The sequence below is a fragment of the Eubalaena glacialis genome, chromosome 13, assembly GCF_028564815.1.
Source record: "Eubalaena glacialis isolate mEubGla1 chromosome 13, mEubGla1.1.hap2.+ XY, whole genome shotgun sequence".
Taxonomy (NCBI): domain Eukaryota; kingdom Metazoa; phylum Chordata; class Mammalia; order Artiodactyla; family Balaenidae; genus Eubalaena; species Eubalaena glacialis.
In genome coordinates, this window is record NC_083728.1 from 48689556 (window position 1) to 48713045 (window position 23490).

At 40.7% G+C, this 23490-nt stretch overlaps 1 protein-coding gene across 8 annotated transcripts in view; it reads left to right on the forward strand.

Moving 5' to 3' along the window:
* MACROD2 (mono-ADP ribosylhydrolase 2) overlaps positions 1–23490 on the forward strand; it is a 2017409-nt gene that overhangs the window by 1820085 nt on the left and 173834 nt on the right. For 6 of the 8 annotated variants that reach the window (XM_061208464.1, XM_061208463.1, XM_061208466.1 and 3 more), the window contains one exon: positions 3891–3974. The exons of the other annotated variants lie outside the window; for them this stretch is intronic. In XM_061208464.1, the coding sequence (XP_061064447.1) occupies positions 3891–3974 (84 nt within the window). The remainder of the gene's footprint in view (positions 1–3890; positions 3975–23490) is intronic. 8 annotated transcript variants of the gene reach the window in all.

The window sequence follows — 23490 nt, forward strand, 5'->3', positions numbered from 1 at the left end:
TGGGTGAATCAACCAGCCAGCAAATGCTAGTGAATGATAGTGGATAATAATTTGGATATCAGAAACCAGTGAGGTACTGGGAAACGTACTCTCTGGGTTGGGGGGAGCCCCAATTTGAAGAGTTTTCAGATTTCTTGGGTATAAATATGCCTACCATGGTATTGTTCGAGCTGCCAAACGTGAGTCCAATGAATGTAGGAGTGGAGGAGAGAGAGATCCAACCAGCTGGGGCAGTCTGTCTCTGATCAGCCCCAGCACACTTCTGCCGGGCCAGGTTTTGAGTGTGTACCTTGTGCCAATCACTCAACATACATGAACTCACTTAAGATACACACCAGCTCTAAGAGACGGGGATTGTTATTATCCAAGGCTTAGGGGGGATCCGTTCCTTGCTTATATAGTAGAGACAGAATCCCGGTATCTAGGTCTAACCCGAAAGCTCACGTTCTTAACCCTCGTGCTCCTGTCTCTAGACTCTAGTAGTAAGAAGAAGCAAGAGCATATCAAATGGTATCAGATAAGGTCATCCTAAGGAGAGGCTCTGCCCCCCTGGGAGGTGGTAGAAGCCGACTGACTTAAATGCCTAGGATCCTTTTTAAGTCCTTTAATTACTTAAGCCGAGCATAGTAAATGTTTCCCTATGTCCTTTCATTTCCAAGACCATGCACTCTTGAAATGGACCCCAACCTGAGCCCCAGGGACAGAAAATCAGCAGCCACCTATGGCAGGTCAGCCACCTAAGAGCCAGGAGCACAGTTGAGTTCCTCAGGGAGCAAAGACATGCTCATAGCAACACCCCAGCATTCCAGCCTCTGCCAGAAATAGAGGCAACAGAGACAATATGATACAGTGTCAAGGAGAAGCATGGGGTGCTATTGAGGAATGTTCCTCTAGCTTCCCCCGGGCCAAGCGGGAGAGTAGAAACATGGGCACAGAGGCCATTTGTAGCAGTGACTTTCATTTAAGTGTCTCCATGGGTGTTATGAAATGATACTATTCTAGGTCATAGACGACTGCTCATAATTAACATGTATCCGTGCCCACTGACCACCCCAGGAATGCCCTACAACTTCTTCAGAAAGGAAGCACTAGTACTTTTGGGGTATGTAAATAGCTCAAAATGTGGGCAAATAGATGTCTTTTTAAACCTCACCCATTCCCCAGGAATTCCCATTCAGGTGGGAAATCAAGAATTCAGAATTTAATTCTCAAAAACTCACTTTCAGGAAATGCTGGTTTGGAGTTGAACTCCCAGCAATGGAAACTCTCCTCTTGGTCCCAGTTGTAGATGATGCATTTCAGGGCATGGGAGGGTTAGAGTCTTCTCCCAGAGATATTGCAAGTGTTAATCTGCTCATTTTATGAATCCCTTTGAACCCAGCATCTGTGCTCAGTGAGCTGTTCCAAGCATCTCATTTCTGTTTTTGCTGAACCCATTCCGAAGGGTCAATATCCATCTCACACCTGGTGACAGAAAGCTGAGGGAGTTGCTAATGTAGTCGCTGGCAACATTTTTCACCCAGGTCGTGGTAATGACCTGGGATGTGACTGCCTTGCAACCACAGAAAGCCTAACCCTCGTGCCCAAAAACCTTTGTAGTCCATAATACCAAAGTTTTTAATAGCACATCTGTCAAATGCATTTGTTTTGTTCTGTTCTTTTTATAATAAATGGGAAAAGAAAAATGAGTCGCCATTACTCTGTAGTGTAGTTATAAAATCCTGGAGTAGGTAACAGCTGCTAAAAGGGTGAGAATTACGCACAAGCCCCATTATATCTTGGCCTTAAAGAAAGGCCTGGGTGAAGGGGATATAAAACAGAATTTGAAATGAAATTCTCAAGGCACTGCTAGACACTAGTGACACAAGAGAGATAACGGAAGACAAATGCCCTTTCTCATCGAACTTACATTCTCAGAGTAGGGGGTGTTTGAGAAGGGAGACATACATTAAAGAAATAAACAAGGGGACAAGATAATTTCAGATACACCAGGTGATGTGTTTGCGAGAGATTTTCCTTGCAAGCACCCTTCAGATTAAGTAGTCAGGGAAGGCCTTTCTTGGGAGCTGAATTTGATCTGAGATTAAAAGATGGGAAGGAGGTAGATGTATGAATATATGTGTCAGGGGAAAGGAAGAGCAGCAGGTGTAAAGTTCCTGAGGCAGGAACCAGCCTAGAACTGATTGAAGAAATGATTGAAGGGAGTTAATAAATCTGAAGCCAAAGAGCAAGTGGGAGATGAGGCTAGTGTGGTAGGTGGAGCCCAAGTGACATGTTGTCCTGGGCCATGGAATTGGATTTGGATCTTATTCTAAGAGCAGTGGTTTTTAAACAAGCAAGCAAGCGATGTGATCTGGTTTATGTTTAAAAGATAACTCTGGCTGCTACATGGAGAATAGATTGTAGGGAGATTAGAAAGCTAGAAGTTAGAATTCAGGTTGTTGTAGTAACCCAGGTAAGAGATGCTGCTGGTTTAGACTAGGACACTGATTGCCAAGAATGAGCACAGTAGAGGAATATGGGATCTATTTTGGTGCAGAGCTAATAGGACTTATTATGATGGGATTGCTTTACTGGAAAAGTAATCGAAGAGAAATATGAAGGATAATATCTCGGTTTTTGGTTTGAATTCCTGGGTAGATAAGTCATACCATCCCTTGAGCTGTGGAATACTATAGAGAGAACAGGCTTGCAGACATCAAGAGTATCGTTCTGGCTGTGTTGTTTGAAATGCCTAATGGGATTATTTACATAAGTTTGAAATGCCTGATGGGAGCTGAGTAAAGGGGAATCGTTAGAGAAGAGTGGGGTTCAGGTAAATCCCAGTCCTGAAAGGACAACGGGGAGGTGGTAGTTACAGGGCCCAGAAGACAGAGAGGGCTGTGAGGAGAAGGTCAACTGACAGGAGCTGTGACCTTAGATTGAGGGAGGCAACCAGCCCTTGAAGACTACTGGTAGCCTAGGAAATAAATGCCCTGGGCTCCCCATTGGCTGGATCTAACAGGAAGCCAGTGAGCTGGGGAGTTCATTGGTGCGGTCCATAAAGACCAGTCTCCCAGAGCACCTGGGGCTGGGGATGGGGGGGTGAAGGGTGGAAAGTGGATCTGAAAGGGCAAACAGAAGACATCCAGTCCAAATGCAAAATAAGATGCCACATGGGCCATTGAAGGCATAAGCTTTGAGAAGTGGAGAGACCAGGACTGGAGATATAAATTAATGCCGAACAAAGTATCCGATATCCAAATGGGATGAATTCAATGATAGTTTTCCTAAAAACTGTCTTCAGGATTTGTATTACTAGCCTCCTTGGATAGACTTGGTTGGGGGACCATTGAGAAAAGTGGGAAGCATAATAATTTAATCGGGGACATATAGAAGTTTTTTAGAATCTGGATTACTAAAGAAACCTGTTCAGTAGAAGGAGGATAATTTCAAGCCCCACCGTAACCCCCCAAAATGAGATGACTTTACAGCTCATCTAGCCCTACTTTGAGGGCTAAAATGAAATTACACAATGACAACTGTCAATTAATCCATGAAGTTTTAAATCAAACTCTCCTGGAGAAAAATATAATAATAATTTGGGGTTGCCGTGTGGAAAATTTTTTAATTTAAAGAAAAGCACTTAAGATTTCCCATTTGTGTGAATCATTAATAATGGCAATAAAAAAAGTGTTTATGCTTAAGCTCTAGGTATAAGTCCATGTTCATTGGCGAAGCACAGGTCTTTGCCAAAATTTAGCTCAGCCATAATGACAGACAAACCTGCAATTAAGCGTCACTATATGTGTAGGTTTAGTAAGAAAAATATATTATTAAACATCAACATAATTTTGAACCCCTACCGGTAAATATTTAAATAAAAACGTAGTAAATCTTTGTGCTTCCAGAGGGGTTAGAGCCAAAAGACCGCTCTCCACCCCACAAGAAGAGCAAAGCAAAGAAGCCAGAAGGCTCCAAAGACTCTAGCGAGGGTAAGTCCAGCTGTTCCTTTCTTTAAAAAAAATGTTCCATGAAAAGAAACTTCTGTTTAATTTTTAAATTTTGTATATGCTCTCATATTCAGATATTTCTAAGGGTTCAAGCATCACCGGGCACTTCTTTCTCCTTTCTTAATATGTTTACTCTCCCCTGAATGTGAGGATGAAATAGCAGATTCAGGTTTAATTTGTTAAGGTAAAAACCAAATGTGAAAAAATCATTTTCTCAGTGTGACGTATCTTTCATTCCTACAAAGTGTGAAGTTGTGGGTGGTGCTTACCAGTTAGGTGCTCTGAAATCAGGTAAGGGTGAAGGTCCAGATCTGTGTGTGACGAGTTGCATGGTAGCTATTGTCTTATTGGATCATTTGTTTTTCTCATGAACACATTCTGAGCCCAGAGCCAAGCCTCAGGAAGGGGAGATGGAAACGCTTCCTGTCTTTAGTGTTCTCCTCTCCTTTCTAGAAGCCAGTGTATGTTTGCATTTATGCATTGAATGGGCATGCCCAACTGGGCTCAGTTTTATGAAGAAATGACACGCCCTCTCTCTTACTTACAACACGAGTACACTTATAAGATATGCAAATTTTTCAATTAAAATGGTGTCTTTAGGTATTTTGTAAAGTGGGCCTCTAACCTAATGGTATGCATGAACTTCTAACAGTGGAACATATTTATGCCTCTACTTTCTTGCCTGGAGCCACACTTCATCCACTGTGAGATGGCGAGTACAATAATACTGATGGTGTCTGCTTGGGTCTTTGGGAAGGAAGATGCCAAGATGAAGTAGAAATGCAAGAAAGTACTGGGTGAAAGCCTGTAAAGGATGAAGTGGGGAGGAGCAGGAGAGGGAGAAGTGGGTGAAGGAGAGAAGGAAGGAAGGCAGATGAGCTGGAAGAACCTCCATCTGCAAATTAGTCTGAGTCTGGGGAAGCCCAGGCAAGGACTGGATAAAAGGGCTTTTGCACTGGGCAGGAATGTCTGGGCTGCAGGGTCCCCTCCCCCCTGAGGGCTCTCTGGCTGCAAGTGGCTTGGGGAGAAAGTGACATGAACATAATACTGCCTTGAATCCCCATAGTGTGGCCGCTGGATGCTGTCAGCCAACTTGACTCCCAGCATCAGGTCGTCTCTTGAAAGGAGACCTTGAGCAGCTCACCTCCATGACTGCACAGCCTCTGTGTGCGTGACGGGTTCTCAATAAGTCATGACACTGTCTTCTCCCTCATCCGGGCTCAGAACCAATTGAGAAGGCAAAGCTGTAAGAAAGTTGAAGTCAAAAATATTAGCTTCATTGCTAATGAGGTTAGACCGGAGCTGTGGTTATGCTGGCCCCAGATGGGCTCCCTGATGCTGGGTTTCACTCCTGAATATGAAAGACTCTGCCCACTTAAAAGCAAGTGCCACTGTCCTTGGTATCCTCGACTGCCTGGATAGAGGCTGCCCTGGTGAGAATAAGCCAGGACATGTCCTCTCTGAAGGCAGGTGGATCTGAGAGAGACTCACCATGAGGCTGTTTCTTCTCCCAGGCTCGCCCTAGGTGAGGGGGATGTGGAGACAGGCGTGGCAGTAAATGTCCACTGCCCTCTGGGTGAGGAACAAGGGATAAACAGTAGAAATAGTATATGTAAAGTGCCTGGCACAGGTCTGCTTTCCATTAGTGATGGCTATTCCATTGTAATTACTATCATAATCAGGACCATGATAGGGTACACATTGTGCTAATTCATTGAAGTGTGCTGGAAAGTTTAGAATCATTCCGAGAAGAACACTTAGAACCATGGAGAAGGGCAGCAGCTCTCACTGGCTGGAGGGGGTTTGTTAGGATCTGATTGGGACACTAGTCAGGGTTCCACCTCCTACTAGAATTAGGTCATTTCCTGGACAGTCTCTTAAGACCATGACTGGGAAATGGATTAGGGGCAAAACAACAATTGCCCTTTCCCTGGAGAGGCTCCACCTCACTGAGTGGTTCCCATCACGTGTGTGACCCACATCAAAGGTTGTTTTCCAGGGGCTGAGGCTGCTGTCATTTCCAAGTGTCACGTGGGGGGTGGCGCACATACAGTGCAGCAGTTCTGTCATCTTAATTAACAAGGGAATTCTTCTGAGTTATTCCTTCAAATGTGTGAAAACTTCATTATTTCCTAAATAATTTGCTTTGTTTAGGAAAACCATCTCATAATCCTAATATGACTAAATACTGTGTCTTCACCTCACCCAAATATGTCATCCCAGAATCTGCTCTGAGTCACAAAAGTGCCATCACTGTGGATTTGTTACCAGGGGCATTTGGTCTGTGACATCATGGTGAAATGTAAATGTTAGTCACTCTACAGAAGCATGGGAATTGCGTGTTTGTTTGTAAGATGCCTTCCAAGATAAGAAAGTAAAAGCTGCTGGGAAAGGAGTGAGAAAGGGAGCAGAATCTGACATGCCAGTGGTAGATGACTGCATGATAGGGCACTCGTTACTTATCAGTATTTTGACAAAATAAACTCTGTCCTGTATTCAGGTGTTGTATTGTTGCATATGTCTGACTTCCTCTTATGATTCAAAGAGTTCCAATCATTCTTTCCTACTGGATATGCAAATGGATTCGTGTATCACTGGGTAGAAGGGGAATGTGGGTCATGACCCTTCTCTGCAGTCTTCCTACTTTAGAGTTATCAGTCCTTTTCCAACTTGGTCATCTCTCTAATATGTTTTAGTCAGAGAAACTTCTGGTATTTTTATTTAGAGATCACTCAGCCTAAATCCCCATCACTTGGCCTCATCTCACTTCTCTCCTACCTTTGGGTTCCCTGCCCTGCTTCCGACACTTACAGGTACTACTGATCACCTCAGCTCACCCTGTAATATACATTCTCAGACAGGGTCATGGAGAGTGGAGTTGGAACACAAATTCACTTGGATTTTGCAGCATATATAACCATAATAGCTATGTTTTGATCCAGAAGAAGAATCTTGAGAGCATATGGTCAAATTTTCTCATTCTACAGAGCAGTTTTTTTGTTTTTTGTTTTTTTTAATTTATTTTTGGCTGTGTTGGGTCTTCGTTTCTGTGCGAGGGCTTTCTCTAGTTGCGGCGAGCGGGGGCCACTCTTCATCGCGGTGCGCGGGCCTCTCACTATCGCGGCCTCTGTTGTTGCGGAGCACAGGCTCCAGACGCGCAGGCTCAGTAGTTGTGGCTCACGGGCCCAGTTGCTCCGTGGCATGTGGGATCTTCCCAGACCAGGGCTCGAACCCGTGTCCCCTGCATTGGCAGGCAGATTCTCAACCACTGCGCCACCAGGGAAGCCCTAGAGCTGTTTTTAAAATAGGCTGCAAACTGTTCTTTAACTTGCCCAAGTCCATGCAGTTTATTAATGTTTTAATAATTTTTTTAATGTTTTAATAATAATTTTTTTTCTTTTTTTTTCTGGAAACAACACAGCTTCTCTAATCTTTTTCCCTTTCTCTCTTCTGGAAATTAGAACTCGTTTTGTTGAAGGAGGAAATGTTGCCATCATTACAGCTTTGAGTGAAAGCAAATATTATAAATATTTAAGTATTTAACTTTAAATATTTAGCTTTAAATATTTAAATATGTAACTAAAATATTGAACATCAAATTTTAAAAATCAAACAATTTCTAAAATTATTTGCATTTTTTATACTGTGGACTTTTGGATATAGAGTTCTATTTTCATTATTTTGATTGAAATTTCATGGACCACAGTATACTTTGATTTGACCCACTGCAATGCAATGCCAATAATGAAATGATTAGCAATTTCAGACCACTAACTGTTTGTCTGGCATGTGATATAAATGGTAATGCTATCCATAAACCACCACATCATAGGCATAATTGTTTGAAAAAAGCCTGATTAATACCCATTCCACCAATTGCAACTCCCAATAATTTAAACCAGTTTTGTTTCTTACAAAATGTTTAATTGAAAGAATATCATTACAAAAACTTAGCACCTTTAATAAAACATGCTTTTCTCAATCTCTTTCCTCTATCCTTCACAAGTAGATCCTCTAGAAGTTCCGTTAGTGAAGTCTCTCAGGCTTTGTTTGTCTGAAAAGATGTTATTTTCCTTTTTTTTTTTTTTAAGGTGGTTTTGCTGGGTAAAAATTCAAGGTTGATGGTTATTTTCTTGCAACATTTTAAAGATATTTTCCCACAGTCCTATCAATCCTATAGTTGTTAAGAAGTAATCTCTCAGTCTAATTTTTGTATCTTGTTAGGTTATCTGTCTTTTCTTTCCAGCTGTCTTGACAATCTATTCTTTATCTTCGGTGTTCCTCAGTTTCACTGTGGTATACCTCAGTGTGGGTTTCTCTTTATCCTCCTTAGGATTTGCTGTGCTTCTTGGACATGAACATGGGCATCTTTCATTAGTTCTGACAACTTTTCACCTATTACCTCAACAAATGTTAGTTCTACACTACCTTCTATTCTTTCTTTCTCTGTCCTTCATGACTCTTAACCTACATTGCATTTTTTTTTTCTGTGCCACTATCTCTCTTTGATGGTTTCTTTTTCCAATTTTATCATTCAAATTGCTAATTTCTATTCAACTTTCTTCAATCTGATGTTTAACTCTTTGCTGAGTTTCTCATTTCAGTTATTATAGTTTTCATTTTTATAAGTTTTATTTGGTTCTTTTTCAGATATACCTGATCACTCTTTATTTAATTAACACATAAAATATCTTTTAAAAAAAACTGTATCTGAAATTTCAATGTCTCCACTCTGTATAGATCAAAATTCTGCCATTTATTTTTTCTGCAGATTCATGCTTGTAGTTATTTCCTTGTATGTTTTGCCTTCTTTATTGCCATGTTCATTGGATTTTTATTGGTGGGAATTTTTTGAAGTTGGATTAAAAGCTTATTTATTTATATTTTGTTTTCTGAAATACTTGAAGATACTGCCAATTTAGGAATACCTTAAACTACATATTTGGCTTAAAGTTTTATTTCTTGTTTTGTTTGCTGTTTGTCCTTAAGCCCACATTAGTGCACGTATAAGATTAGGAAATCTCAACAGAGACTTTTATCTTCCTTTTTTCCTTCTCCAGCCAATGCTAAGCTGAGACAGGCAAATTCCCCACTATTTTCAGAACCAAAGCACTGCCCCTCTGCACCTCACATGTGTGGCTCATTCAATTCAAGTTCTGGCTAGACTTTCTCAATGAGTATTCCTGTATCTATCACCAACGTCACCTGGGAACTTGTTAGAACTACGAATTCTAGGGCCCCATCCCAGACCTACTGAATCAGAAACTCTGAGGTAGGATCCAGTAATCTGTGTTTTTAAAAGCCCGCCCGGTATTCAGATGCATGCTCAAGTCTGAGAACCATGGTACTAGGGTCTAGACCATCTGAGATTGGCAGATGCCTCAAAGCAAACAGTAATTTCAATGCTTGCTTAGAAATCTTGATTCAATATCGTTCATCATTTGTGGCTTCTTAGAAGTTCATTATAAAAGCACCAGCTCAGCCATGTATTCAAGAATCAGATGGATAGGTAAGGCGATAAGTAGATTAGAAGACGATTGATAGATAGATAGATAGATAGATAGAGAAAGAATACATAAATGGTAGATAGTATATGCATACAAATATACATATAAAATACATACCTACATAGCTATGTGTGTATGTACATACATATCTACATATATAATACATAGTCTGGAAAGATATACATATCAAAATGACCTCAGGAATTATCTTGGAGGAGTGGAGAAGGGACAGGGGCAGACTTTGGAGAGTTTAATATTCAACTTTCTAAATTTATGTGTAATTGAAATATATATATCTCTCAAGATTTATTTTATACTTATAAAAAAACATTTTCATTAAAAATTAAAGAGACTTTATGCTTCTAAAATTCAGTAGCAAGTTTAGAACAGTAATTTTCTCCATACATTCATCTCCAAAGCCTTCAGTGGTTTTTGGTAATGAATGCTATTTTTTCCATCATATTTTTACAGAAAGCACTAGCGCTTTGACTCTCGCTGTACAATTGCCTCTACATAGAATATTCAACAAGCCTGCATGTGACACTCATTCCTCAGGAACCTGAGCCCTTGCAATGCTAAATCAAGCGGTCCTATACTGCACTTTAAAATATTAATGATCTCTTTTGTCAGATGAAATTATATGTGGAAACATTTTGGAAACTAGGAAGCACTATACAAGTTTGAATGATCTAATGTTGCTATTAGAAGTATTATTATTGTTTTTACTAAAATAAATTTTTCTGAATACGTGAACCATGGGTGGAATGCACTTCGTATTTCCTGAGAGGCAGAATTTTCTCTCTGCCCTCTTATTTTCTCTGCATATTAAAGTATTATGTGACAAACTGTTTTGTGAGTGGCTGGACAGAAGAGACATTCTCTCTTTCAGGATGCCATGCAGCACTTCATGCATTATATTCATAAACATGATCTTTAATTTAATTTTTTTGACAAGTGCAGTGAAGGGTAAAATCAGGCAGTCATAATTTTGACTTTGCCATCACTCAAACAAGTTTAGTGATTGACCAGCTTTAAAAAAAAAAAAAAGCAGGAATGAGGAAAAGCAGCTTTCTCATGAAGAAAAGCTTTGTTTTATCCTCTAGACCTTAAAATGCCAAGAATTGAAGCAAAATGTACATTTCCACGGTGAAAATCAGAATACAAGAAAAGCCTGTGTCACCCTCTTGCTTTAATTATTCTCTTACCTTCTGCTTGATTCAGGGCCACTCTGAGCTATCCCCCTGCCGCAGATTAGAAGAAGGACCCAAGAGTCTATCTCATTTTTAGTCGCGCTCTCCGCATTCACACATTAAACCGAGCTTTGGTTAGGACCATGGAGTCCTATTTCAGGGTCAGCCCTAGGATTCTGAATGGGGCTTAGAAAATGTGAGTACTGAGGTATTTTCCACAGTGAGAAGGGCTGAACATACCTGCAGAGCAACCGTAGGTCCTGTGGGACCCAGGATGACCGTGTTTGTGCCCGTTGTCCTTGGCACGTTATCAGCAGTGTTCCCTTTTACTCTTGGAGGTGCCCTGGCTTGGGTGACAACATATGTACACTCCTACCCATAGAGAAAAAACTCAACACGAGGGTGGACAGAGCCCTCAGGGTCCATGTTCTCCTTCCTACTTGGGCAGTTTTTCTAACCTAAAAGTCAGTTTCCTCATATTAAATGGAGGGTGAAAACCTACCTTGTGGGACTGTGTGGGGAGATTTAAACAAGATGATCTCCGGAAGCCACCTGGCACAATCCCTGGACAGAGGGGCCAAAGTGTATTGAATCTGAAGCAGGAAGAGCCCCCATCCACCAAAAACTCATCTACCTCGTTTATTAAGATGTGACGTTCCTCTTAATATGAACAAAAGAGTTCTGCAAATAGAGACGATGTTCTCAATGCATTGAATCTCTTATCTCACTAGGTGTTTTTTCCCTTCTTTCTCCCTTCAGCTCACTCAGCACCCTGCCTCCCCAACTATATTAATTCCTGTCCCAGATGGACTTGACCTCAGTCTGTCTTCTCTTTCCTGACCTCAATTCTTCAAGTCAATCTTCCCAAGAAACTAGTCTACCCCCAATATTTATACAACCTCCCCAGTCAGTCATTCCTCAACCTCTGCTTTACTGCCTCTAAAACTTCATGAAAGGGTTAGGTCAGGGGCAGGAGGGAGGAGGTGGACTCTGGTGATTGGCTGTCAGTTCAGACCTGCCTCTGAAACATTCATTGTCCAGCCCTCAGGGGCTCTTGAAGTCTGGTGACTCTGCTATTTCTGTAAGATGCTGGGAACGAGGATCTCTCTTCTGAGGCTGGGTCTTGCCCCAACTGCCTGTGATCTTCTTCTCCTGGATGAGTGTTTCTCAAACTGTGGCCAGTGGAACCCTGTGGAGGGCTCCCCAAGCCCATTCAGAGGATGCGCAAGGTCAAAATGAATTTCACATAGAGCTGTGTTCTCTGGACTCTCCATTCACATAGCATACAGCATGCGTGGTGTTCCCTGGAGTTGCCATAAAGATAGCCCACAGCATCTTTCCTCCAGCCACATCAGGGTAGCTCCCGCCAGCCAGATCCAGCTTTCCTAAACATGCATTCCGTATACTTTTGTTAAATGCCTGCTATTCGACAGTATCGGCACTGTTCTAGGCACTGAAGACACACATGCACGCACACACACAACCTTCTTTCTTGGGGCTTATATTCTAGTGGGGGGTGGCAGTTGATGGACTTTAAAATATTAATTAGAATATATAGCAAGTCACATGGTAGCGTAAGCAGTACTATTTATTGCAGCCTGCAATTTTATCGCAAAACTTCACAGAGTAGAACAACAAGAGCATTTATCATCTCAGACTTTCTACAGGTCAGGAGTTTTGTTTTTTTTTTTTTTTTTACTATTATTACAATTTATTGAGTCTATTATTAATTCAAAATAAACAGTTTAAAAGAGAAAAAAAAAAAAGAAGAAGAAAAAGGTGTCCTTGGAACTGCCTAACTGTCCCACCACTTACTTAATCAGGCTCTGCTGTTACCCTTAAAGAGAGGTATCCTGGGGTCTCTGGGCTTTGAAAGGTGGGTAAGTAATTGTATGATGTGCAAATAATCTACAGGTCAGGAATTTTTTTTTTTTTTTTTTTTTTTTTTGGACTGCTTATTCTTTTTTTTTTTTATTTTTACAAGAGATAAATAGACTGACACCAAGCATTGTACATGGATGACCACAACAAAAGCAACAATGATTGCAATTACCAAACACGAAACACACTCATACTATGTCATAATATTGACATTCAGTCCAGTAATCCTCCACTGCAACAGCTCCTTTACTTTGCAGTGAAAATTGATTTGTATATTCTTTGCCTCTGAGTCCTTGTGGGATTTTTTCTTTTTTTAAATTCAAACAGAAAGTCACAAAAATTATAATCATCCTCATCAGTTCACTCAGGCCCATGTAATTAATTTTTTTTTTTCATCTTGATCTTTTGTTAGCACTTTTATGACCTCATCAGTTTTTCATTAGAGTTCTGAAAATGCTTATTCATTCAGTTCAGCAGTACAGTCAGGTACCAGAAACCTGTACTTGTCAGAGTCTTTTCCATGAATTTCCTGAAGATGAAACCCTTTTATAGGAACATATTTACAAAAGCATCAGAGTACACCCAGAACTGTCTGTAAATGACAAAAGACTTAAAAATGACCACGGTTAAAGATTTGATGAAAGTTCATAATAATGCAGTTGACAAGAAAATTAGTTATTTCTGAGATATACATTTTAAAGTAATAACTAGGATTATGACTTATAACATTATACCAGAACATATAAGATTTTTAGAAATTTCATGTAATGTCTGAAACATTTATATTAACATATTTCCATACAAATAACCCAATGAAAGTTTAGTATTAGTTGTTTTGTTTGTTTGTTTGTTTATACTGCAGGTTCTTATTAGTCATCAATTTTATACACATCAGTGTATACATGTCAATCCCAATCGCCCAATTCAGCACACCACCATCCCCACCCCACCGCAGTTTTCCCCCCTTGGTGTCCATATGTCTGTTCTCTACATCTGTGTCTCAACTTCTGCCCTGCAAACCGGCTCATCTATACCATTTTTCTAGGTTCCACATACATGCGTTAATATACGATATTTGTTTTTCTCTTTCTGACTTACTTCACTCTGTATGACAGCCTCTAGATCCATCCACGTCTCAACAAATGACTCAATTTCGTTCCTTTTTATGGCTGAGTAATATTCCATTGTATATATGTACCACGTCTTCTTTATCCATTCGTCTGTTGATGGGCATTTAGCTTGCTTCCATGACCTGGCTATTGTAAATAGTGCTGCAATGAACATTCGGGTGCATGTGTCTTTTTGAATTATGGTTTTCTCTGGGTATATGCCCAGTAGTGGGATTGCTGGGTCATATGGTAATTCTATTTTTAGTTTTTTAAGGAACCTCCATATTGTTCTCCATAGTGGCTGTATCAATTTACATTCCCACCAACAGTGCAAGAGGGTTCCCTTTTCTCCACACCCTCTCCAGCATTTGTTGTTTGTAGATTTTCTGATGATGCCCATTCTAACTGGTGTGAGGTGATACCTCATTGTAGTTTTGATTTGCATTTCTCTAATAATTAGTGATGTTGAGCATCTTTTCATGTGCTTCGTGGCCGTCTGTATGTCTTCTTTGGAGAAATGTCTATTTAGGTCTTCTGCCCATTTTTGGATTGGAGTGTTTGTTTCTTTAATATTGAGCTGAATGAGCTGTTTATATATTTTGGAGATTAATCCTTTGTCCGTTGATTCATTTGCAAATATTTTCTCCCATTCTGAGGGTTGTCTTTTCGTCTTGTTTATGGTTTCCTTTGCTGTGCAAAAGCTTTGAAGTTTCATTAGGTCCCATTTGTTTATTTTTGTTTTTATTTCCATTACTCTAGGAGGTGGATCAAAAAAGATCTTGCTGTAATTTATGTCAAAGAGTGTTCTTCCTATGTTTTCCTCTAAGAGTTTTATAGTGTCCAGTCTTACATTTAGGTCTCTAATCCATTTTGAGTTTATTTTTGTGTATGGTGTTAGGGAGTATTCTAATTTCATTCTGTTACATGTAGCTGTCCAGTATTCCCAGCACCACTTATTGAAGAGACTGTCTTTTCTCCATTGTATATCTTTGCCTCCTTTGTCATAGATTAGTTGACCATAGGTACGTGGGTTTATCTCTGGGCTTTCTATCTTGTTCCATTGATCTATGTTTCTGTTTTTGTGCCAGTACCATATTGTCTTGATGACTGTAGCTTTGTAGTATAGTCTGAAGTCAGGGAGCCTGATTCCTCCAGCTCCGTTTTTTTCCCTCAAGACTGCTTTGGCTATTCGGGGTCTTTTGTGTCTCCGTACAAATTTTAAGATGATTTGTTCTAGCTCCGTAAAAAATGCCATTGGTAATTTGATAGGGATTGCATCGAATCTGTAGATTGCTTTGGGTAGTATAGTCATTTTCACAATGTTGATTCTTCCAATCCAAGAACATGGTATATCTCTCCATCTGTTGGTATCATCTTTAATTTCTTTCATCAGTGTCTTATAGTTTTCTGCATACAGGTCTTTTGTCTCCCTAGGTAGGTTTATTCCTAGGTATTTTATTCTTTTTGTTGCAATGGTAAATGGGAGTGTTTCCATAATTTCTCTTTCAGATTTTTCATCATTAGTGTATAGGAATGCAAGACATTTCTGTGCATTAATTTTGTATCCTGCAACTTTACCATATTCATTAATTAGCTCTAGCAGTTTTCTGGTGGCAGTTTTAGGATTCTCTATGTATAGTATCATGTCATCTGCAAACAGTGACAGTTTTACTTCTTCTTTTCCAATTTGTATTCCTTTTATTTCTTTTTCTTCTCTGATTGCTGTGGCTAGGACTTCCAGAACTATGTTGAATAATAGTGGTGAGAGTGGACATCCTTGTTTCGTTCCTGATCTTAGAGGAAATGCTTTCAGTTTTTCACTGTTGAGAATGATGTTTGCTGTGGGTTTGTCATATATGGCCTTTATTATGTTGAGGTAGGTTCCCTCTATGCCCACTTTCTGGAGAGTTTTTATCATAAATGGGTGTTGAATTTTGTCAAAAGCTTTTTCTGCATCTATTGAGATGATCATATGGTTTTTATTCTTCAATTTGTTAATATGGTGTATCACATTGATTGATTTGCGTATATTGAAGAATCCTTGCATCCCTGGGATAAATCCCACTTGATCGTGGTGTATGATCCTTTTAATGTGTTGTTGGATTCTGTTTGCTAGTATTTTGTTGAGGATTTTTGCATCTATATTCATCAGTGATATTGGTCTGTAATTTTCTTTTTTTGTAGTGTCTTTGTCTGGTTTTGGTATCAGGGTGATGGTGGCCTCATAGAATGAGTTTGGGAGTGTTCCTTCCTCTGCAATTTTTTGGAAGAGTTTGAGAAGGATAGGTGTTAGTGCTTCTCTAAATGTTTGATAGAATTCACCTGTGAAGCCATCTGGTCCTGGACTTTTGTTTGTTGGAAGATTTTTTTTTTTTTTAAACTCTCCCCTCCCTCCTCCCTGTTGGAAGATTTTTAATCACAGTTTCAATTTCATTACTTGTGATTGGTCTGTTCATATTTTCTGCTTCTTCCTGGTTCAGTCTTGGAAGGTTATACCTTTCTAAGAATTTGTCCATTTCTTCCAGGTTGTCCATTTTATTGGCATAAAGTTGCTTGTACTAGTCTCTTAGGATGCTTTGTATTTCTGCGGTGTCTGTTGTAACTTCTCCTTTTTCATTTCTGATTTTATTGATTTGAGTCCTCTCCCTCTTTTTCTTGGTGAGTCTGGCTAATGGCTTATCAATTTTGTTTATCTTCTCAAAGAACCAGCTTTTAGTTTTATTGATCTTTGCTATTGTTTTCTTTGTTTCTATTTCATTTATTTCCGCTCTGATCTTTATGATTTCTTTCCTTCAGCTAACTTTGGGTTTTGTTTGTTCTTCTTTCTCTAGTTTCTTTAGGTGTAAGGTTAGATTGTTTACTTCAGATTTTTCTTGTTTCTTGAGGTAGGCTTGTATAGCTATAAACTTCCCTCTTAGAACTGCTTTTGCTGCATCCCATAGGTTTTGGGTTGTCGTGTTTTCATTGTCATTTGTCTCTAGGTATTTTTTGATTTCCTCTTTGATTTCTTCAGTGATCTCTTGGTTATTTAGTAACGTATTGTTTAGCCTCCATGTGTTTGTGTTTTTTACGTTTTTTCCCCTGTAATTCATTTCTAATCTCATAGCGTTGTGGTCAGAAAAGATGCTTGATATGATTTCAATTTTCTTAAATTTACTGAGGCTTGATTTGTGACCCAAGATGTGATCTATCCTGGAGAACGTTCCGTGCGCACTTGAGAAGAACGTGTAATCTGCTGTTTTTGGATGGAATGTCCTATAAATATCAATTAAATCTATCTGGTCTATTGTGTCATTTAAAACTTCTGTTTCCTTATTTATTTTCATTTTGGATGATCTGTCCATTGGTGTAAGTGAGGTGTTAAAGTCCCCCACTATTATTGTGTTACTGTTGATTTCCTCTTTTATAGCTGTTAGCAGTTGCCTTATGTATTGAGGTGCTCCTATGTTGGGTGCATATATATTTATAATTGTTATATCTTCTTCTTGGATTGATCCCTTGATCATTATGTAGTGTCCTTCCTTGTCTCTTGTAACATTCTTTATTTTAAAGTCTATTTTATCTGATATGAGTATAGCTACTCCAGCTTTCTTTTGATTTCCATTTGCATGGAATATCTTTTTCCATCCCCTCACTTTCAGTCTGTATGTGTCCCTAGGTCTAAAGTGGGTCTCTTGTAGACAGCATATATATTCGTCTTGTTTTTGTATCCATTCAGCAAGCCTGTGTCTTTTGGCTGGAGCATTTAATCCATTCACGTTTAAGGTAATTATCAATATGTATGTTCCTATGACCATTTTCTTAATTGTTTTGGGTTTGTTTTTGTAGGTCCTTTTCTTCTCTTATGTTTCCCACTTAGAGAAGTTCCTTTAACATTTGTTGTAGAGCTGGTTTGGTGGTGCTGAATTCTCTTAGCTTTTGCTTGTCTGTAAAGCTTTTGATTTCTCCATCAAATCTAAATGAGATCCTTTCCGGGTAGAGTAATCTTGGTTGTAAGTTCTTCCCTTTCATCACTTGAAGTATATCATGCCACTCCCTTCTGGCTTGTAGAGTTTCTGCTGAGAAATCAGCTGTTAACCTTATGGGAGTTCCCTTGTATGTTATTTGTCGTTTTTCCCTTGCTGCTTTCAATAATTTTTCTTTGTCTTTAATTTTTGCCACTTTGATTACTATGTGTCTCGGCGTGCTTCTCCTTGGGTTTCTCCTGTATGGGACTCTCTGCGCTTCCTGGACTTGGGTGGCTATTTCCTTTCCCATGTTAGGGAAGTTTTCGACTATAATCTCTTCAAATATTTTCTCTGGTACTTTCTCTCTCTCTTCTCCTTCTGGGACCCCTATAATGCGAATGTTGTTGTCTCTTAGGCTGTCTTCATTTCTTTTCATTCTTTTTTCTTTAGTCTGTTCCACAGCAGTGAATTCCACCATTCTGTCTTCCAGGTTACTTATCCATCCTTCTGCCTCAGTTATTCTACTATTGATTCCTTCTAGTGTAGTTTTCATTTCAGTTATTGTATTGGTCATCTCTGTTTGTTTGTTCTTTAATTCTTCTAGGTCTTTGTTAATCATTTCTTGCATCTTCTCAATCTTTGCCTCCATTCTTATTCCAAGGTCCTGGATCATCTTCACTATCATTATTCTGAATTCTTTTTCTGGAAGGTTGCCTATCTCCACTTCATTTAGTTGTTTTTCTGGGTTTTTTTCTTGTTCCTTCATCTGGTATATAGCCCTCTGCCTTTTCATCTTGTCTGTCTTTCTGTAAATGTGGTTTCTGTTCCACAGGCTGCAGGACTGTGGTTTTTCTTGCTTCTGCTGTCTGCCCTCTGGTGGTTGAGGCTATCTAAGAGGCTTGATGGGAGGCTCTGGAGGTGGGTAGAGCTGACTGTTGCTGTGGCGGTCAGAGCTCCGTAAAACTTTAATCCACTTGACTGTTGATGGGTGGGGCTGGGTTCCCTCCCTGTTGGTTGTTTTGCCTGAGGCAACCCAACACTGGAGCCTACCCGGGCTCTTTGGTGGGGCTAATGGCAGACTCTGGGAGGGCTCATGCCAAGGATTACTTCCCAGAACCTCCACTGCCAGTGTCCTTATCCCCACGGTGAAACAGCCAGCCCCCGCCTCTGCAGGAAACCCTCCAACACTAGCAGGTAGGTCTGGTTCAGTCTCCCCCAGGGTCACTGCTCCTTCCCCTGGGTCCCGATGCACACACTATTTTGTGTACGCCCTCCAAGAGTGGGGTCTCTGTTTCCCCCAGTCCTGTCGAAGTCCTGCAATCAATTCCCACTAGGCTTCAAAGTCTGATTCTCTATGAGTTCCTCCTCCCGTTGCTGGACCCCCAGGTTGGGAAGCCTGACGTGGGGCTCAGAACCTTCACTTCAGTGGGTGGACTTCTGTGGTATAAGTGTTCGCCAGTCTGTGAGTCACCCACCCAGCAGTTATGGGATTTGATTTTACTCTGATTGCGCCCCTCCTACCGTCTCACTGTGGCTTCTCCTCTGTCCTTGGAAGTGGGGTATCCTCCTTGGTGAAGTCCAGTGTCTTCCTGTCGATGATTGTCCAGCAGCCAGTTGTGATTCTGGTGCTCTCGCAAGAGGGAGTGAGAGCACGTCCTTCTACTCCGCCATCTTGGTTAGTCTGGACTCCAGGTCAGGAATTTGAAAGTGGCTTACCTTGATGGTTCCAGGTCAGAATATCCCATGATCGTGTATGATAGTCTAGGTCATAAGAGAGTGTGGCTTCCTCCTGACTGTCTCTTGGATCACTTGCTCTGGAGTAAGGCAGCTGCCATGTCCTGAGGACGCTCCAGCAGCACTGTGGAGAGATGTACATGGCAAGGAACTGAGGCTTCCTGCCAACAGCAAGCATCAATCTACAAGTCATTGCAGTGAGCCATCCTGGCTGGAATCAGACCCTCCAGGCCCAGGCAAGCCTTCAGATGAGTGCAGATCTGGCTGACACCTTGACAACAACTTCACGGGAGACCCGTGAAGAAAAGCCAGGCAGGGAAGAGGAAGTAAGGGATTCCATGTGTGTCTAAGTTGGTAGCGGTGGGGAGACTTGGGGAAAAAGATGGGTTACAGTTTCACATATGCTGGACCTCACTGATGATTAAGTTGATATTTGAGAAGAAACCTGAAGAATGTAAAAGAGTAAGCTTAGCAGATATCTGGGGAAAGAGTGTTCCAGCAGAGGAAATAGCAAGTACCAAAACCCTAAGGGGAGAGAAGTCTGACTTATTCTAAGAAAGTCGGTGTGAGTAACTGGAGAGGTCACTGGGGGCTGGTCCCATAGCGGAGTGGATCCCACACTTGAGTGTGCATCGGAGTCACCTCGGGACATGTTAAACCCAGTCTCTGACTCAGGGGACCTGGGGTACCCAAGAATTTGCATTTCTAATAATTCCCCAGGTGATGCTGGTGCCCGGGGCCGAGGACTCCACTTTGAGAATCACTGCCTAGGACACTGTGGCCCACTGTAAGAACGCTGGCTTTTCCTCTGAGTGAAGTGAGAATAGAACTTTTTAAGCAGGGAAGGGACATGATCTTACTTACTTTTTAAAGGTAATCTTCGGATTGTCGTGTTGATAGTGGACAATAGGGGACTAAGGGCGGAAACAGAGAGACAGTGGATTGGAGCCAGAGATCCTGGTGGCTTGTTGCAAGTAACAGTGAAGGGACGGAGTGAGATTTGGTGTGACTCTGGACCTATTTGAAAGGTAAAGCCAGCAGAGATCACTGACATGGGATGTGGGATCTGTGAAAAAGAGGGGGGTCAGGGATGAGTCTTTTTACCTTCTCCACAGTTACTGAATCCAGAATAGAAGTTGTACCCTGCTTATACTGAATTCAGTCTTCCTGGGAAAAAGAATCCTTCCCTGTCCCCCGTCGTGTCTGGCCAGGTAGTTCTTACTCCCCCCACCCTAGGAAAGCCTTGTGAGCCCGTCCTGAAGCTCAATTTCCAATTAAGCCAAAGGCAAATGTGCAGGCATGAAGAAAATTCTCATAAATAACAACAGAAAGAGAGAAAACACGAGTGTTGATGAAGAAGAGAACTCTCAGAAAAGATGATTTCAGATGATTTAGGTACTATGGATTCTAAAATGTTCTCCTCCCAAGAGGTGTTTATTATCAGTATTTTGTTTCTTTTCAATTAGCATCTTCCCAGTTAATGGATGATCATGGGATTGCTGCCATTTATGATCGCCAAGCCCAGGAGGGAAGGAGGAAAGGCAGGAAGGTGGGAAAACTGGAAAGAAAGGAGAAAAGGAAAGTAGGAAGGGAGGAAGGGAAAAAGGAAAGAAAGGGAAACTGCTGTTGTAAGCTAGTGGAAGGAGCCTTAACTGGGAGTCAGTACACCTGGATTCCATTTTCATCTCTGAGACACATGATCAAATCCTTCTCCCAATATCCCTGAGGTCCCCTCTAGATATCAAATTCTATAATTCTGCATAACCATCAAATTTATGAAAATTGATTCTCTATGAGCTCTTTGCTTCATACCCAGTAAATATTTCCATCTTAATTGAAAAGCTCTGAATCATGGGTTTTCATAGCCAAATGGGTCTCTGAGAACAACTAAGTCAACGCTCTCATTTCACAGACGGGGAAACTTTCTTTCAAAAGACCTCCGAAATTGTCTAGGGGACCCACATGAAAGGTGATCCTAAGTTAGCCACTAAAAAAAAAAAGGCAGTTTATCAGGGCATATACAATGGGTCTTTTAATGTTTTTTTTTTAAGTATCTTGAAGTCTTGTAGGTGTCTGTGAGTAATTCAGACCCAAACGTGTTTCACTTTTTGTCTATTTTGATTTCCAAAACTGAGGGTAAAGAATGTGACATTCAGATGCATTTATCTTTGTTTTGTTGAAAACCCAGTCCCCAGGTTTATAGAGCTAAAGCATAAGAGTGATTTTTTTTTTTTTTTTTTGATTCTGGCGCCATGCCTATAGGACATTTGACAGTTTTTAATATTAGATACTAATTTTTCAGCAGAGAAACGTTTTGTTTTGTCTTTAAGGAGAAATATTGCTATTTGAACAGTATCGGATTTTTACATTAGGATTTTGCCATTATATTCAAAATTTCAATTTTCTGGTGTAACAAAGTTGTGCTTTCCTACTATACCGGATAGAGCCTTAAAACTGTCCACCTACACTAGAATCACCTGGACATGCACCACACTCTCCTAATGCCTTGCTCGAGCTTGCCTGTTTTCTCCTAACTCCTGTCACTCTGGAGCCATCAGAGGTAGTCTTAGGAAATGACTTCACCTCCAGGGGTCATCCTGCTTGAGGAATGATACACAGAAAACCAGGGTACTCTATTCTCCTTAGACAACAACGCTACAGATCACTCGAATCACTTCTGTTCTCTATTCTCCTTAGACAGCAACTCTACAGATCACTCGAATCATTTCTGTTCTCTAGCCTGAGAATTCCCCACTGATCTCTGACAGTCTTTGCTGCTGGCAGAAAGAAAGTAGATACAGTGTCTAGGAGGAAAGGGGTGTAAGGATGGGGAGGCTGGTTCTAGAATGGGGGGTGAAAGGGGGCGGTTTTGCTGAGTGCTTGATGAACAGTTACTGCTACTTTCAGGGGAACTGCTTGTTCCCTCAGTCTAAAGCTGCCACTTATGGTGAATGCTAAAAATGTGGATTCTTGCCCCATTCCCAGCCCTCCACCAAGTCAGAAAGCTGCATTTTAACTTGATGCAATGAAGCTTAGGAACACCATTTTCTTATGTACTTGGTTTTTATTTTGAACACTCTCAAACTTAGAGCAGATTTACAAGTATAGTAAAAAGAACCATTTTCTTGAACCATTTGAGGGTAAGTTGCAGTTCTAGTGCCCCAACCGCCCCCCAATTTCACTGTGTGTTTTCTACAGACATGGCCAGTGATCCTACATGAGCACAGTAAAAATATCAAAATCAGGAAGTGCATATGGATACATTACTACCTTTAATTTTCAGACCCCATTGAAATGTCACCAATTTCCTCGGTAATGTCCTTTGTTTCATTCTGTTGTCAAGTCCCTACTCTTCCACAGCCTTCCTGTGACTTGACTAACCTTGACGCTTTGGATGCTTGCAGGCCAGTTACATTGTAGAATGTTTCCAATTTGGGTTTATCTGATGATTTTTCATGACTGGATTCAAGTTATGCATCTTTGCAGAGCTATCACAGAAGCGATATCATGTTCTCATGGTTGATTAAGTGGTAGGGGCCCATGATTTCAACTCAGCCCATTACCAGTAATGTTCACTTTGATTATTTGATGAAAATGGTGTCTGTAAGACTCCTCAACTCAACTGTACAGCTACTCTTTTCTCCATTTGTAGTTAATGCATATCTTGAATGGGGGGTAGGGGGTAGGTTGAAACTAGGTCAATATCCAGTTCTTCATCAATCTTACAAATTATTCATTTATTTGCTTATATCATTATGAAATCATGGTTTTCTATTCTACTCAATAGATTATAATCAATTACTATCAAGGACCCCTTCTGGGTAGCTTCTGTGTCCTTTTGACATGTCCCCATCATCTTTGAGCTCTTCCTTGCTTTGGTGTCACCAGATGCTCAAGCTCATTTTATACTTTCCCTGCCCCAGGCCTGACAGCAGTCATTTCTTCAAAGAGCTATCGTTCTGTTTAGTAGAGAATAGTATTTAGTAACCAGATCTGGGTGCTAGGTTTGTGAATCACAATTTGAGAAACATGATCTAAAGTAGAATGACCGGATGATTGTGATGGTTAAATATGAGGACCTAGCTGGCAGGATCAAGCCTCCTTGATGACTTCCTCCAATTGCCAGAATC